The sequence below is a fragment of the Anoplopoma fimbria genome, chromosome 12 (genome assembly GCF_027596085.1).
Source record: "Anoplopoma fimbria isolate UVic2021 breed Golden Eagle Sablefish chromosome 12, Afim_UVic_2022, whole genome shotgun sequence".
Taxonomy (NCBI): Eukaryota; Metazoa; Chordata; class Actinopteri; order Perciformes; family Anoplopomatidae; genus Anoplopoma; species Anoplopoma fimbria.
In genome coordinates, this window is record NC_072460.1 from 18,600,062 (window position 1) to 18,617,066 (window position 17,005).

Below are 17,005 nucleotides of genomic sequence, written 5' to 3' on the forward strand. Positions count from 1 at the left end.
GTGGGGCTTTAGAAATGCAATTGATGATTTCTGCAAATATGTTTCACTTATTTACAGTCATTAGTTCTTGTAAGTTAAATAGGTTGTTAGGATGGGGGTTAATATATAGTAACAAATCATAATTTACTATTGTATTTATATGTTCAAAATCTAAATCTGCAGAACGAAGGCTTTAAAATAAATGTACTGAAGTAAAAAGTAGGCCACAAATATTAGCCTCCATAATTTAATAATAATTTCCCTTTGTTACATTTTTCTTATTTACCCAAGACCTGGTTTCACAATATCTGAATAAAATATCACATGTTTGTAAATGCTGGGAAGAGTTGATTTATTGCGTTCCAAGACACTATAATACTACTATAAATGAATAGTTTCATAACTTGTGATGCAATTTTCCATTATCGTGTCAAAGTCTCTGTTTTATCATTTTATGAAAACTGCAAACGCAAGTAAAACCAAGGCACTCAGATAAGAAACACATTTCTGTGTCAAGGGTGGTTCTTTGCAATCTCTCTTATCTTTACTAACGTTTTTAGAAAAACTACCCGCTGGATGTTTGAACACTAATAGACAGGTAATTGATGTTTTTGCAAAGGCCAAAAGGAGAGGCAAGGAAAATAAAGGACCCTTTACAAGAGCTATGAGGGACTCTTACGTTTTATTTCACTGGGAGCCCAAAGTATCTCTTAAGAGCTGCACAGAACCCACAGATATCTTAATGAGAAGAATAACTGCAGATATTTCTCTGTCTCTAAGCAGGAAAAAACTATGCCAAAGGTTTCATCTGTCAGCAGCAGACATCTTGGCTATGAAAGTGGAAACAGAAGAGGAAGTCACACACACACACAGCCAATAATGCTGATTTGTTCAGTTTCATGAGAGAACACAGCTGGTAAAATCTTAAATCTGCATCCAAACTAAAAGCTTGACATGTCAGTGTTTGTTAACATTTCAGCATGGTGGAGTTGTAAGCCAAGTCAAAAGAAATGTAACTCTTGTGTTTTGTTAATCTTTGCTTTACTTCCACATTGTTTAGGTTTTGCAGATCCCACTGCTGAATGTTTAAAAGCAAAAGCAATAAGAATTTCTTTACATAAACATAATTTAAACTAAATATGTAGAAAAGTATTGAAGTGGTAATACTTTCTTTTGCCACAAACTAGGCTTGAAAATGTGTTATTAAACCATGTTGTATATGTCATAGAAGGTTGTTACAAGTACAAAAGTATCACAATATACTTGAAGAACCAAAAGTAAAAGTACTCATTATGCATGACTTAGTCACCCAATTTGTTCCTAATGACTTCATATAATTGCTTTCTCTCCTGGGGGTTCCCAGTGAAAAGAACACAATGACAGCTTATGCAGTTTGCCATGGGTCCTAATTTTAAGTATCACTATCAGTCAGTCATTTTAAAGGAGATAGACGAAGATTTCCTCATGTGCTCTGTCTATTTTTGTTTGACACATTATGCAAATGTAACAGTACCTTTTACTGAAATATTAATAATCTGGTTTTTTTTCATGAATTAACTACTAACGTTTTAAAAATAAATGAGTTAACATTTTTGCTTTGATGGTTGTTTCTTACAGTGGTTACTCTTGGGGTCTCCTGTCCTTGTATGTTTAATAGGTTAGTAGGATGATTGTTACTAATATATCATATATGGCAACCTCCATGTCTGGAAACAAGAAGCCAATGCGGAAGGGCCTTACACCTGCATTCTCTCTACTTCCTTTTAGAGTAAAATAGACAAAGACGCGGTGTACTCTTCAGGGCGTTGTCACCTCAGGATGGACAGATCACTGCCATGGTGTTGTCCTCTTCCAGACCTGTCCACGTTATCATCTTACTGCATTAACCCTTTCATAACGTGGTTCAGTTTACAATAAAACCATTTTGGTCGCCTACAAAATGTATTAGCACATTTACTATTAGTCACTTTATTCATTCATTTGTTTATTTTTTCTCATTATTTCTTTATTTTCTTAAAGTCAAAGGTCTGCTGTACTTAGTTTCATCCTCTCGTGTCAATTCTGGTTGTAAAAAAATAAGAAGTACCCATGTTCGAGGCTCCAAAACAGCAGTCCACAAACCAATGGGTGACGTCACAGTGACCACTTCCACTTCTTATATACAATATGTGCATTATAATACCCATACTATACTATTTAGTAGGCTACACCAGAAAAATGATTTAGCATGTCCCAATACATAGTAAATCAAAGTAAGTCAAATGCATTATATAAAAAACACCAGGATACCAGGATTTTGCAATTAGTAGTGGATCCACGAGCAAGTGCACCCCTACATATGTTGCAAATGTAGGCTGTGTGATTCCTCTTAATAATATCCTTGCTCTTGAGATCAATTTCAACATTTTTACTCAGGACGATTGTTGTTTTGAGCAAACACACACATGAAACATGATTTAAAGCGACATACATTAATTAGACCAGCGGTAAAGCTGGTATCACATGGGTTCAAAGCTGTTGCCATACGGAGCCCTTAATCCTTCTACAGTCTACATGTAATTGTGCAAAGTGTTACGGCCTCTAGGTTGTTGTGCGGTATCACAGAGGAAACTTGGTTGTTGCTTTTTTGCCTCTAGATAATAAGAAGGCGTGTCCAACAGCCATGCATATAATAGTGAGACGGGCAGCGACAGGCTTCGGCGCACCAGTCTACAGCTCGCTGTGCACCAGCAGACTCACCGGCAGCCGCAGGCTTTTTAACGCAATGGCCGAGATCTCGTCAGAAGAAGTGGTGTTCAACAAGCCAAAGGTACGTTATCAACCCATGGTACAGTGTAGTGGTGGTGAAAAACTTATAATAATAATGATCAATTAAAAAAAACATGATTTACCGATATAGGTGTGTGTGTGTGTGTGTGTGTGTGTGTGTGTGTGTGTGTGTGTGTGTGTGTGTGTGTGTGTGTGTGTGTGTGTGTGAATGTGTTTTACCAGTAGTGAAATACGGAAGAACATTTCACTTCTTTCAGTTCACACGTGTCTATCAGGCTTTATATTACAAGCACAACACAACAGTGATGAAAATGACTTTTAACAGATATATCTTTCACTGAGCAGATTCACAACCTTTTTGTCTGGGTGTTATACACAGTGATATATTTTTACACTGCCATGGAGCAAAATTGAAGATAATATCTGAACTTGGATCCTGTTTTTTTACAGCTTGCCCTGTAGTAGTAGTAGTAGTAGTAGTAGTAGTAGTAATTACATCAATTATGCATAAATATATGATTGTGGGATGAAACGATTTCCCTTATTCATGTGAGCTTCTCTTCACTGCAATAGAACCACAAATATATATTTTCTTCACGGTAGTTCTTTTGTTGACTGATATAGATGCCTTAAAACTGAAATATGGAGCTCTCATTCTCAGCTTTAGTTTCACATGCACAACAGGTACATGGCTGTAAAACGTATGCACACCGGTGACCTTTGGAGTCTAGCGGTTTGCTGAGCATGCACCTGCTTTGCTGACTGTTGATAATAATACAGAAAATTACATTTACAGCAGAGAGAGAGTGGGCTGTGTGTGTTGGTGAGAGAAAATACATTGTAAAAGGAGAGGCCTTGTTGGAGTGAAGGCTACTTGCAGAGACAATCTAATTGATAATTAATTTACTGTTTGCTGTGGAAATGATACCACTGGTAGGTTCATTGTCTGTTGCAGCAACCATCAGTTCACCATCCATGCTTCATATGCTGGGAGTAGTCACAGTGTAGTAACTACAAGGTTATTACAGTGTGTGATCATTCATTGCTCTCTTGATTGTTTTTTCAATTTTGTTGTCAGCACAGTGTGAAAAATGCCCATCAAAATTGTATAAAGTCCACATCTGACATCTTCAAATGTCCAAAATGAAAAAATGTATGTTGTTGTATGTATGTTAACAGTGATATAAAACAGAGAAAAGTAGAAAATCATTGCAACCAAGAGAATTAAACCACTGCTTATTTGGCATTTTTTAATTAAAAAAAATGGCCTTAACAATTAATCGATAAAGAAAATAGTTGGTAATTTATTTTCTGGCAATCGACCAATCAACTGTTTTATTTCAGTGAGTTTCTGTTCTGGTTTAGAGTTACACTCCATTAGTCTGAAACTGGATCAGTTGAATGTTATTGGGTACGATTTAGGCCGATATAATGGGCAGAAATGGAATATTATAATCATAACTATGTTTGCTTTGGTGTATAGTGACCTGAAACTTAGAATTGTTGTGTTTTCGTTAGCGTAACACAACAGTTCTTAGTTCCTTATATTTTCATATAACATATCATTCACTATGTTTTGTGACAATCAGTATGATCATTTCTTATTACTTACCACAATGCACTACAGGAAGTTCTGTGTGTACTGGAGGAATTTCCACAGAAGTTGCAGATGGGTTAACCAGCCGTGAGCGCTACTCCACACCAAACAAAAGACACACTCAAGTAGTTTTAGTAACACAGATCTCTTGTCGTAAACACTTGTGGATACGGAAACAGAGGATGTTGGCGTTTTTACTTAAAAATTACCCAACTATTCATCAATTACCAAAATAGTTGCTGATTATTTAGTCGTAACACACAAGAAATGTTTGGTTTATTGAAAGCTTATGGCTGATGTATGGTTCAACATCTACTTACCCAAAGTCAATTTTTTTTACTTGCTCTTTTTTTAGGAGCAAGCTTATTTATTAATCGTTACCAAATAACATCAAAGACCAAAGTCAATTGTATTGTTTAACGTTTATGTTTTATGTTTTTCTTGAAAAAAACATCACCCCTGCAAAGTAGTTGTCCTCCAAAACATGAATACTTTTCAATACTATCGATACTCTTTTCAACGTTAAAGAAATACACTGTATACCGTAGAGTTCAATGCAATTATAGATTTACTTTCAAGAATAATACAGCAAACCGTGGGCTAGTACATGGAGCAGTACACTCAATTCTATTCGGGCATTTCCTTATATACCTTATTCAACTCCTCTTGTTGTTTTCCTTGTTTACTGTGTTACCACACATTTTTATAAACTAGAAAATATTTTCGCCAATGTTTCCCAGCCTTTGTGCCACCACACCCCTTTATATAATAAAAAATCACCATGGGTGGAGTAAAGATCTCAAACAGCATTTACTCATAGTGAAAATTTGATTGTCAAAAGTTTTGGCCTCAGTTGTTGAAGGAGGAGCGTAGATTTATCGGTTTCATCTGCCTGACTAAATCACCGCTGTCAGCACTTTAAAGAGTGCCAGCTTTGCTCAGTCATGTGCAATGCATTCATGATGGGCTGAAACATTAAACTGCAACACCACCACCACCACCACCACCACCACCACCACCACGCTCTCTGGCTGCTCTGTTTTTGTAACACTACTGGGTATCTTCAGTTATTTTCCTCTAAACTAACGTGTACAGTGAGGCTTGCATACATGGCAACATCCATTAGTTTTAAGAATAATTTGTTAACCATCGATTGGTTAATTATTTTTTATCCTGTATCTTTCTCATCAACAGGTTGAGCTGCACGTGCACCTCGATGGAGCCATCAGGGTGCAGACGATTTTTGATGTTGCCAAGTAAGTTAAGCAATAAGAAAATACGTCATCTGTACTGTTAAGTAAAAAAGAGCACCACTAACAAATTGCCCGAACAGGTGCAATTTGCTAATATTAAATTATCCCAAACATATTGGTCTATAGGTTACAAGAAATTGCATTACATATATGCAAAATATAAGTTTGAATTATTTTTAACATTACAAAGTTGTATAAATCAAAGAGGTGGAAAAGCCAGTTGAACATGGCACTACTGAGAGCGAATGATCCAAAATATATAGTTTGTGGCCCATATTAGCAAAACAATGAGCTGAAAGATACAAAATGTTCGGTAGAGCTCAGGGTTAATTCTGCATCAGTCGGTTGATAATTCTGCTATTCTGTTAATTTGTCACAATGAGCGACACCTTTCAGATCATACAGCCAACACATTGTTAATGTAAAAAATCTAGAAAAGAGCAGCTTTAAATCTCAAGTATTGGTATTCAAATAAAACAAAGTAAACATTTCAATTTCTAAACTGTTGTTTCTTTTTCCCCTCTCTTCTAGGAGACGCGGCATCCCTCTGCCAGCAAATACCGTGGAGCAGATGAAGCAGAATATTATCCTTGAAGAGCCTGCCACCCTCACCAAGTTCCTGGGCAAGTTCGCAGAGTACATGCACGTTGTTGCGTAAGTGCTTTTCATTTCGGTTTCATAATTGCCCAAGGTGTTTTTCTCGGTGAGCAGGTGACAGGGAGTGCAAAGAGCAACATTTTGAGTGATTAAGAGTCAGGGTCCACCTCATTACTGTCACAGGAATGTTACTCCATGATGGAGGGTCAACGTCCAGGCAGTTTGTTTGAATGCATATGCAGTTGCGTTATACAATTATGATTCATCCAAAGGGTTACAACCAGAGTGTGTAGTATGGTTTGTGATTAATGGGGGCAGGGATTCTAAATGCCAGTCATGCAGAACAGGAACACATCATTATCGAGATCAAGTGTCAACTTGGCAACTCAACTATGAGGAGAGTTAAGTTTTTCAGGAACCCTTTCCGGAGTCTTATATTTAGTCCTCCAGTGACAGAGTCAGAAAAGACCAAATTAAGTCTTTCAGTTGCTCAACAGCCGCGAAAGCTTTCAACAATGTCTGTCTGTAGTGGCCGGACTGCAGCGCGCAATTGTGCTGAATGGAGCCTCTTGTATCTGAAAGCCTTGTGTGCAGTGCAGCTTCAACAACATGGGGAACTTGCTAGCTGAGTTTAGCTCATGCAGAATTGTTGTATGAGCTCAGTGGCGATGATGTGGTGGTGAGGGTTTGGACAACAGACATTCAGACCTGTGTAAATGCTGGAAGCTGTGTTGTTGTCCGTCATGTGATGTGGGCCAGAAAGTGTGCTACTCAGTCTAAAGTGATGATGGAAATGTTGCTGTGGTTCTTCTAATGTTGTCACAACACATCATGTCACGCAGCACAATAATGTGTGAAAAATGTGAAATCATACGGGTAAGGACTGTATGAAAACTGTATGAAAGAAATAAGTAAGGCTCTCCCCAGTGTATATCCAACTAACAGTCTAAACCCCAAAGCTTTTCACATTGATCGTAATATAAGACAAAGAAGAGCTGAAATGGTTTCTATTTTTGCTTGAAAAATTACTTTAATTATTATTCAATTGTCAAAATTGTTGCTGAATAATTTTCAGATCGATTATTGTTGCAGCTCGAACAAACAATAAACAATAAACAATTGATAGGTTTCTTCTAAATTCACCATTTAGTGGAAAGGGTTGGCAATGGTAACTTTATATGGCACATATTACTTTACAGTTGTTCTGCTTCCCGCTTTGATGCAGATAAAGTGAAGGTCGAAATTGCGTAAGCTAGTGTAAAATGACGCACTCTGTGGAGCGATAATGTTCAAGCATCAATAACTGGTATGACCTTTATCTATTCAGTTTCTCAAAACTGAGTCAACAAGTTTATTTTGATGAGAAAAATAGAACAGGGTCGTTATGGCCAAACACACCGTTATGACACTCAGGAAACAAACGCTGTCTTTTAGATGTCATTTATAATTTGCAATATTTTTTGGAGGGGAAGACTGAAATAAAATATAAATCTATGATAACAAATATTTTAAGTCTCCCCTGTTCACCCACCAAAAAATTATTATATCTGTAAATACTTATATTGCTAATTTTGAAAGCCATCATAGTAAGGAATGATGGATTAGCAGTGGCTAATGGTTTTATTTGTAGGCTACCACTGAGATATTTAGAGATTATTAGAACCAAAGAGCAATGTTATTCATGTTGTGTTTTTCTTTGTTTTGTTACAGTGGAGACAGAGATGCCATAAAGAAGATAGCCTATGAGTTCGTCGAGGACAAAGCCAAGGAGGGAGTGATTTATGTTGAAGTCAGATACAGCCCACATTTGCTGGCTAACACTAAAGTGGATCCAATACCGTGGAACCAGAAAGAGTAAGTATTTTGTGAACCCTGGTTGTTGGAGTTGCTTTAAGGGAAGATATATTAAATTTGGTTCATTGCATGTTGCTGTATTTTTTTCACACAGAGGTGACCTGAGCCCAGACGAGGTGGTGAAACTGGTTAACGAAGGCCTCAGCGAGGGGGAGAAGGCCTTCAAAATCAAAGCCAGGTCCATTCTATGCTGCATGCGCCACATGCCAAGTAATGAACTGTTCACGCTCCTGTCTGCCCAAACAACCTTGTGATATAAGGTTCCTCACTGTACTGTCTTCTGTCTTTTCTTAAAGACTCTGCCTCGGTTATTCTTATCAATTAATGAGAACCACAAAATGAAAGAAACAAAAACAGAAAAGTTGTATGCTTATAATGACAATGCTAAGATGTTGATGTTAAGCATCATTTTTACCATGTTCACGATTTTAGTGTAGTGTGTTAACATGCTAACATTTTCAAATTAGCACCAAACGCAAAGTACAGCTGAGGCTAGTGGGAATGTTTTGCAGGTATTTGGTCATAAACCAAAATATTTGATTGAAAATTATAATTTTGAGCTGATAATGACACTAAAGAAAAAATAAGGGGGTTATCCAGGTCTTTAAGATTTTTCCTGGGAGGGACATGAACATCTGTACTAAATTTGATTGCAGTGCTTCTAAAAAATGTTATGATATTTCACTAAAAAACTAAAATATCAACCAGCTGGTGGCATTAAAGGAAAAGTCAGGGAAAAACCAAAGTCAATAGGATTCATCCTCTGGGGACCAGTAATGTTTGTACAAAATGTCATGGGAACCCATCCAATAGTTGCGGATATACTTCAGTTTAGACCAAAGTGGTGGACCAAAGATGACGGTAGCTGGAGTAGTTAAGGTCTCAGTAGCAGCAGCACTGACCATAGTGACAAGGCTGTTGCAACTATGTTCTGCTCCATTTATGCAGCTGTTTCCTGTGTTGCCCGACAGCCAAGTTCAATTCATAGCTGTCATTCTGTATTTCACATCACAAATCTTGCACAAATATGCTGTAATAGTATATATTACTAGGGTGTAATTGTAAGAGACTTCCTGAACGTATGGAGGACTTATGGAGGACATCTGATTTTGTCATTATACATGAGAATACAAAGTGCTATTTAAGGAAAACATCATGTTATACAATCTTTTGCATAACAGTATGCAGTTGGACTTCTTTATGTGTAACTGCAGTCTGTCTGACTTGTGTATGTCAAACGGCAGTATGCAGCCTAAACAACGCACTGTGTTCTGATTATGAATACTGTATGATGATCTCTGTTTTTATTTTTTAAAGTAGGTTATGTTTTCATACAGTAATAAAAGTCAATATGTGATGCAGCAAATTAAAGGAATAGTTAAGTTTATTTGCAAGAAGATAGTGATACCACTCCCATGTCTGTGCGGTACAAATTATCGCCAGGTCACAGTTAGCTTAGCTTAGCATAAAGACTGGAAACAATGGGAAACAGCTTGCCTGACTCTATCCAAAAGTAACAAAATTAAAACATTAAGCTAGTCGTAGGCTGGGGGTAGCTTCACATATAGGCTACAGTACAGACATGGGAGTGGTATAAAACCTCTCATCTAATTCTCAGAAAGAAAGCATATGAGCACATTTCCTAAAATGTCGAACTATTCCTTTAAGAAGTAGTTGCGGTTACTGTCAGTCAGCAGGATGTTGGTTAACGTTATCTTGTGCTCATCATAGCTGTAGATTGATAAAGGATGTGGTCTGGTGCTTCAACTATAACAGCACATTTTATCTACACATCATCTGCTTGTGTGTGTGCGCGTGTGTTTGACTTGGCACGATCTAACTGTGTCGTAATATAATGTGTGTTTCAAATTTTCCAGGCTGGTCCATGGATGTGGTGGAGCTGTGTAAGAAATACCAGTATGGTGGTGTGGTTGCCATCGATCTGGCAGGTGATGAGTCACTCAACTGTGAAGCCAATCCAGAGCACAGGAAGGCCTACGAGGTGAGTGTGTTGAAACATCAATATTAAAGAAACAGACTCAGTCAGACAGACTAAGCATGAGGGAGATTAAAAAGCAGTTCACTTAGGAGTGTTTTGTTTACTTTAGCCTCAAACGCCACACACATATCAATAACTTGTATACCAAGCAAACATTAATAATGGAAATAATCATAACCAAGGTCAGCTACCACCGGCTCCCAAAATTTGGATTGGTATTTAAACTACAAAAAATCTCCCAGAATAAGGGCACGTGAAGACCTGAATGAAATCTTTATCCACAGAGCCCCACTCCGTAAAACAGACTTGTCCTGCATTAGAGAAGAATGCAGTTAAAACAACCAAAGAGTTAATAGAACAATGGCCTTTCGTCAGGGAGAGAAAAGAAAACTATAAATTATGAACGATTGATAAAAAACATCTCTCAGACAGGATATTGTTTTAAAAACCAAACACAGAGGTGGCTCATGTGAACTATAGCAATTGTTTTGACCGTTTCTGAGAGTTTCAGCAGTTTGGTAGAATTTTGTGTATTTGTGCCCTGCTATTAGTTTGTAGTTTTTGTTGTTGTATTTTTGTATAACTGATGAAAATAAGATTGTATGGACCCAGTAGTGAAGGTAAAATGCTGCCACCCGCTTGTTAGGAGTCGGTGGCTTGGCATTACACGTTTCACCTTAAGGTATATGATTACGAATCACTAACAACAGCAGCTTGTTCTGTGCCATGAGTGTGTTTTTGTAAAAGCTGGTGATTTCTTACACAGTTTAACAAGAAATGTGATTGTTGAAGAAGAATTGCAGGCAGAATACATAAGAAGACTGCTTACTTAAGCGTTATAGCACAATGGACATCATTGTTATTGCTTGCAAATTGCATAAGTTTGAAGTTGTAAAAACATTTCATAGTCACAGAGTCCACCTCGTGTTCCCACATGCTGAAGGCTGATGGAAATATTGCTGCAGTTTATCGCCCCAATAGCTTTCAGGAATCCTTAGAAAGAATTTGAAGCTTTCTTTTGTTGCCACAGAACATGTACACATGAGATTTGACCCATGCATTTGACCAATTCTTAGCATTTAAGGAACCAATGGGCTGCTGTACAGTCCCCAGGAAGCAAATTAGGGTTCAGCGTTTCACTCAAGGACACTTTGACATACAGGCAATTGGGGCCAGGGGTCGAACCGCCGACCCTTGTGGTTAAGAGATTACCTGCTCCACCCACGAGATATAGCCTGCAAAACTGATAACATGCCCGTCAGCCTCAGCTGTACTTCAGCTGTACGAGTTCAGTGCTAAATAGCAAAATATTAGTATGTTAACACGCAGTTAGGTGATGAACGTGGTAAACACACTATAGCTGCTTAACATTAACATGTTAGCATTGTCATTGTGTCGAGTTAGCTCAAAGCTATTGATTTAGCTCAAAGCACCGCACAGAGCTTCTAGCATGTCTGTAGACTCTTAAGTCTTGTTAATATAGCTTTTGTGTAACATGTTTCTCAACATGATTCACTCTATTAATGTGGTGATACAATTTCTCAGACTTGGTGAGAAGGAAAACTTGTTTGGTAACCAGCAGAATACGTGCATGCCCTGCTACACCTTTTAGTGTGTTTTGTCATTCTGTAATGCCAAACTGGTTTGGATTACAGGTTGCCAACCTGTGGTTCTGGCTTTGTGTAAAGGGTTTGGCTGACAAACAATCTTAGTGTTTTACTTTTTACTGTCAGAAAATTGTCTCAAATTGTTGTTGACTTCATCAGTAAAACCTAATACTCACAAACCAATCTCCTCTAAAGAACCGACAAAAAATTCAATTTGGTTTTCAGCCAGCTTTTATTGATTAATTCAAAGAGGACCACAGTAAGTAATCAATTTGCCTGTCAGACCATAATGAATGCTGCATATTAATCATATTAATACACTACAGTGCTGGACGTGGAACAAGTCCTACCTGGAATTGATTGCATGGATGGTTGCACTCTACACAGGGACAGTTTATAGCATTAAGAACATATTTTTTAAATATATTTTTCTGTTTAATATGAGAATGAATAGTGAAGGAGGTATATACTATAAATGTCATTATAGTAATCTGACTATTACTGGTTATCTACTGTGGTAAATGTATTATCACACATTTCTATGTTGGAAGTTTGTTGATGTAGTAATAGTGTACAGTAAACACCAAAGAAAAATTCTTCATCTATGACTCTGTTGCCTCTTAGTCACTCATTATTAACATTAACATACCAAGGTTTTCCAGTGGGTGGCTTTCAATAGTTTGCGGGAACGTAGGTGTGAACTAAAACATATTTTCATACACTTACTTCCTCAACTTGTTCACAGTATAGTATTTCTAGAGGTAGGACATATTCTGTTGATTAGCTCTTTACAAATCAAAGATCAATAAGATCGTTATACCATTTAAATTATTTGTCAATAATTAAACCGTACTGAACTAACACTGCAAAATCATTGCCCTCTTTCAAATAGTGTCTTAAATGCATTATTTTTTATTGAAAGGCTTTTTTACAACCTTCTTTAATTAAGGATTGTATGTCTGTATGCAGGCTGGCATATGTGTATGAGATTTAATTTGAGTTTGTTTGTACAACTTATTAAAAAATGTATGGTTTACTTTCCTCATGTTCCATCCTTGTAAAGCACGGTGTAATCTCTGTTTTTATTAGATCTGTATGAATACACTTCATTATTATTATTGTGTATATCATTACTATTATTATTATTATTATTATTATGATACAACTTCAGTATATTATGCATATTATTCAGTTCTCCAGAAATGTGTTTTCACTATCCACTGTATAGAGAGGTTCTGAAATCCTGTGAAGCTGAATCGATATTGATGCAAGAAAATAGAAACATACTTCAATTATTAACAAGAAGCAGAACTCAGTGAGCAGAGTCCACACTAATATTGAGGGTTATCTTCTTAGCTACATGACCTGTAGATACCTGCAGATTAAGCAAGCAACACTCAGTGAGCCCAAGGTTATGTATGCTAAAATGAAAACCGATGACAAAGTGTACATGCTGTAAAATGATCAATGTAATATTTGTTTATTGTTAAATTAACTGTAGCTCTCTGTATCCCATCCTAAACAAAGCAAGTGTGCACAAAAACTTGTCTTAGGGATAAACTGCGCCTCACTAGTTGCTGTAGAATCGCAGATGTAAAAGCCAGATGTTTGGCAGTGCAGTTTGGATGCTGATGCATTTTTGTGATTGATTTTGTTGACAGGAAGCAGTGCGTTGTGGGATCCACAGGACAGTTCACGCAGGAGAGGTGGGCCCCCCGTCCGTAGTGAAGGAGGTAAGTCGTTCAACAATAACGTGAGACATTTCTGAACAGGGTGTCATACGAGAACCTAATTCTCTAAGCAACTAAACAAAACAATGAAGTCACGCACAAACAATAGAAGTTAGTAAACCAGCTATGGCAGGCAGAGATCCAAAAAAACAAGATGTTTTCCATTTGACGGTTGAAGTCGTCGAATGAGCAGATTGGGAGTGTCTGAAAATGGACGGGACAACAACTGCACAAAGGGCTACATAACATTTAAAACATGTGTTGATGCATAACTGCAATATCATCTTTTGTTATTTGTGTCCATCTCAGCTGCTGTATTTCAACTGCTTTAATGTAAAGCTGCAGTTTGTCTTGCTGCCTTAATAAGTGGCCACTCTCTAACGCCTTCCCTCAAAGTGACAGTTCAGCTATTCCACAACAGATGCAAGTGCGCCTCTAGAAATAGCTTGCAAATTCTGCTGACATGTACAACATGGAGGATTTTTTTTGTGGTTTATAACCTTTGCCTCTTGACCCCGCCTCGATATTGTAGGCTGTAGAAGTGCTGAAAGCGGAACGAGTTGGACACGGTTACAGAACCCTGGAAGACCAAGTTCTGTACAAAAAACTGCTGGCTCAGAACATGCACTTTGAGGTGAGGAACAAGCCAGAATTATCAGCATTTCCATCAAAAAGCTGCATCACCATTAAGGTTATTGATTTCTGCAAGAATGTCTATTAAATTTACTAAACATGCTGAGCCCTGTTCATAGTAACCTACTCATAATTTTGATAATTTGATCAGAATGGGATTGTTTTATCAGGTACGTATAGCAACATATGCTGTCTGCATTATTACAACACCTACGGTTAAGAGCACAATGATACGCTGACCTCTAGTGGAGGCTCCAGAATCACAACTGGAAGAAGAAAGACTGCAGTAATTAGGCTACTCAGTGCTTCCTGTGCTGTTTGGATTGCAGGTGTGTCCTGTTTCCAGTAAGCTGACAGGTGCCTGCAACCAAGACTTCACCAAGCATCCTGTCATCACGTGAGCTGTGTTTATTTTACACGACAGCCTTGTTATTAACCCGTATTAAAGTATAATTAAGGGCTTTATTCATTCTTTGTTTGGATTTCCTGTTTTTGTTTGTGCAGGTTCAGGAAAGACAAGGCAAACTACTCCCTGAATACAGATGACCCACTGATCTTCAACTCAAGCCTGCAGGACGACTACATCACAGCGTACAAATACATGGGATTCACAGAGGAGGAATTCAAACGACTGGTGAGATCAAATGCATGAATAATTACAGCAGCGGTTCACAGGATGAAGGCATTTGAATATGTTTTAAAACCAGAGCATTGGGTCTAGATGCCCTGTGCATGGTCATATCCTTCTCAGTTGCTAATTTAAGCAGGAACAAAAGCTCACATAAAAAAAAGAGTTCCAAAGCCTCATATCTTTTTAATAATTACAATTAATATTAACAGCTATTATGTCTCTGCCTAAATGTAACAAAATCTGTCCATCAGCCCCTCTGAAGCTCACTATTTACAACGTTATATCTTGTTTGTAAGCAGAGCTGGCTCTGACTAATTTGGTGCAATATAAGATAAGATTTTAACTGGTGCCTGTTGGATTGCAACCAATTCCATCACCAATCATCGTGTTCATTCACTCACCAACAGCCTGCTTAGTTTTATTTCTTTGAGATTTCTTGAGGGAGATAGTGGATAGTGGTTTTTTTGCAACACACTTGAAAGAAAAACTTTCTCAAAATGATGTAGCTGTTTTTTTCCTGAACACCAGAATAATAATTCCAACTTTAGCTATTTATTAAATTAGCTAACATTAGTATGCTATACGATGCTGCAACCCAGACAAAAAGGGCCTATTCAATATAACTCCACATCCACAATTCAGAGCCACATTTACAAGCTTCTACAATAAGTGATGAACACATTAATGCATCAATGGATATTATATAGTAAATATTATTCTGAAAAAAACAATTATCACTACTTTTACTTTTGGTACTTTTAGTACTTTTGGTACTTTTCTGATGTAACTACTTTTGTACTTATACTTAAGTTAAGATTTAAATGCAGGATTTTTTTTTGTAACTGAGTATTTCTACACTATTTCCACTTTTACTTTAGTAAAAAGTAATTCTTCCACCCCTGGAAATGTATCTTCAATACAGTTGTTTAACATCTCAAGTGGACCGATTTTGTTACTTTGGTACTAAAGGGAAAGTTTGGACTGGTTAAGCTAAGCTAACTGATTGTTGGCTGGTACAGGCCTTATGAATCATCTCATCTCACTCTTTGCAAGACAGAGGATAAGCGAACTTTAACAAATTGTTGAACTATTCCTCAAAATTAAACTCAAGCACACTAAATATGGGGCGGCTGTGGCACATGAGGTAGAGCGCTTGTCCCGTAACCACAAGGTTGGTGGTTCAAACCCCTCTACCGGCAACATGCCGAGGTGTCCTTGAGCAAGACACCTAACCCCAAGTTGCTCCCCGGGCGCTTCATTGCAGCCCACTGCTCCTCCGGGATGGGTTAAATGCAGAGAAATAATTTCCCCATTGTGGGACTAATAAAGGATTGATTATTATTATTATTATTATTAAATATATGCAACTAAGTGACTTCTTGTGTCTTGTAGAACATCAATTCTGCACAGTCATGCTTCCTGCCTGAGAAGGAGAAGAAAGAGCTCGTCTACAGTCTCTACGAGGCCTATGGGATGATAAAGACGACTGCCTTTTAAACCTGGCAAAGAAAGAAATCGAAGGAGGAAGCGTGAACTAACCCAGGGACAAATTCTCTTAATCTCACCCACCTGACAGCAGAATGTCTTCTTCCTAAGTGTAACCAGACAAAAACCTACAACATGATATATGAAACTTGCTGTTTATCGTATGGCTGCTGCCTTCAGCTTACATGTTTGTACATCATCATGATCTTGTCAGTATTCCATTTAAGTACTTGGATACCTTTTAATATTTAAGTCTACAGCTCAGTTTGCACGGGCTGTCTTGGTGCTCTGTAAGGTCTTAGATCTTTGTTTATATGAAACCTCTGGATACATTCTTCATCTTGTGTTTACATCCTGTTGTCATAAAGAGAATCAGGGAAGCTGTTGGTGCACAATTACTCAACAGTCTGAACGCTTTCTCAGCATGTAAGGGAAGGAGAAGAGGGTATTTGTTTATGTCTTTGGTTGAAAACATGTGGTGAGGGATAATTGATGGATTTACTACTTATGAAGTTAAATAGGGCGTACTGTGAATATCCATCGTTTGGTTTAAGGGGGAAGTAATGGGATCAAGTGTCAGAAACGTGTGCTTTTTACCCTAAACACTTAACAAATGCAAAACAGCTCAATACCAAAAGTGTAATCTCACATTAGAACACTAGGGGACGCAGTACAGTCACCTAGATGAACAAACCACAGCTGACCGACTGTGGTTCTTCTTTTGATGTATATATTTATTTAAAACATTTTATTTCACTCCCTAAAAAGAGCACTTCCAGTTATAACAGACACATTTATGACACTTATGAAAAGTATCTTTGACCATAATAAAAGCTATAACCAAATGTTTCTGCATGTCCACTTGTTTTTT

At 37.6% G+C, this 17,005-nt stretch overlaps 1 protein-coding gene across 1 annotated transcript; it reads left to right on the plus strand.

The window, feature by feature from the left end:
* Positions 1-2,641: 2,641 nt before the first annotated feature.
* Positions 2,642-16,979, plus strand: ada (adenosine deaminase). The gene is made up of 11 exons (XM_054609140.1): positions 2,642-2,788; positions 5,540-5,601; positions 6,130-6,252; positions 7,906-8,049; positions 8,144-8,259; positions 9,927-10,051; positions 13,317-13,388; positions 13,918-14,019; positions 14,348-14,415; positions 14,523-14,652; positions 16,042-16,979. The coding sequence occupies exons 1-11, from the start codon at positions 2,642-2,644 to the stop codon at positions 16,144-16,146; spliced, it is 1,194 nt and encodes a 397-aa protein (XP_054465115.1). The 3' UTR covers positions 16,147-16,979.
* The last annotated feature ends 26 nt before the right edge of the window (positions 16,980-17,005 follow it).

Excerpts from the sequence above, each read along its gene's own strand:
- ada (XM_054609140.1), top strand. The coding sequence starts at position 2,642 with ATGCATATAATAGTGAGACGGGCAGCGACAGGCTTCGGCGCACCAGTC. Across the intron at positions 2,789-5,539 it reads TGGTGTTCAACAAGCCAAAG|GTTGAGCTGCACGTGCACCT; the intron begins GTACGTTATCAA and ends TCTCATCAACAG. Across the intron at positions 8,260-9,926 it reads CTGCATGCGCCACATGCCAA|GCTGGTCCATGGATGTGGTG; the intron begins GTAATGAACTGT and ends CAAATTTTCCAG.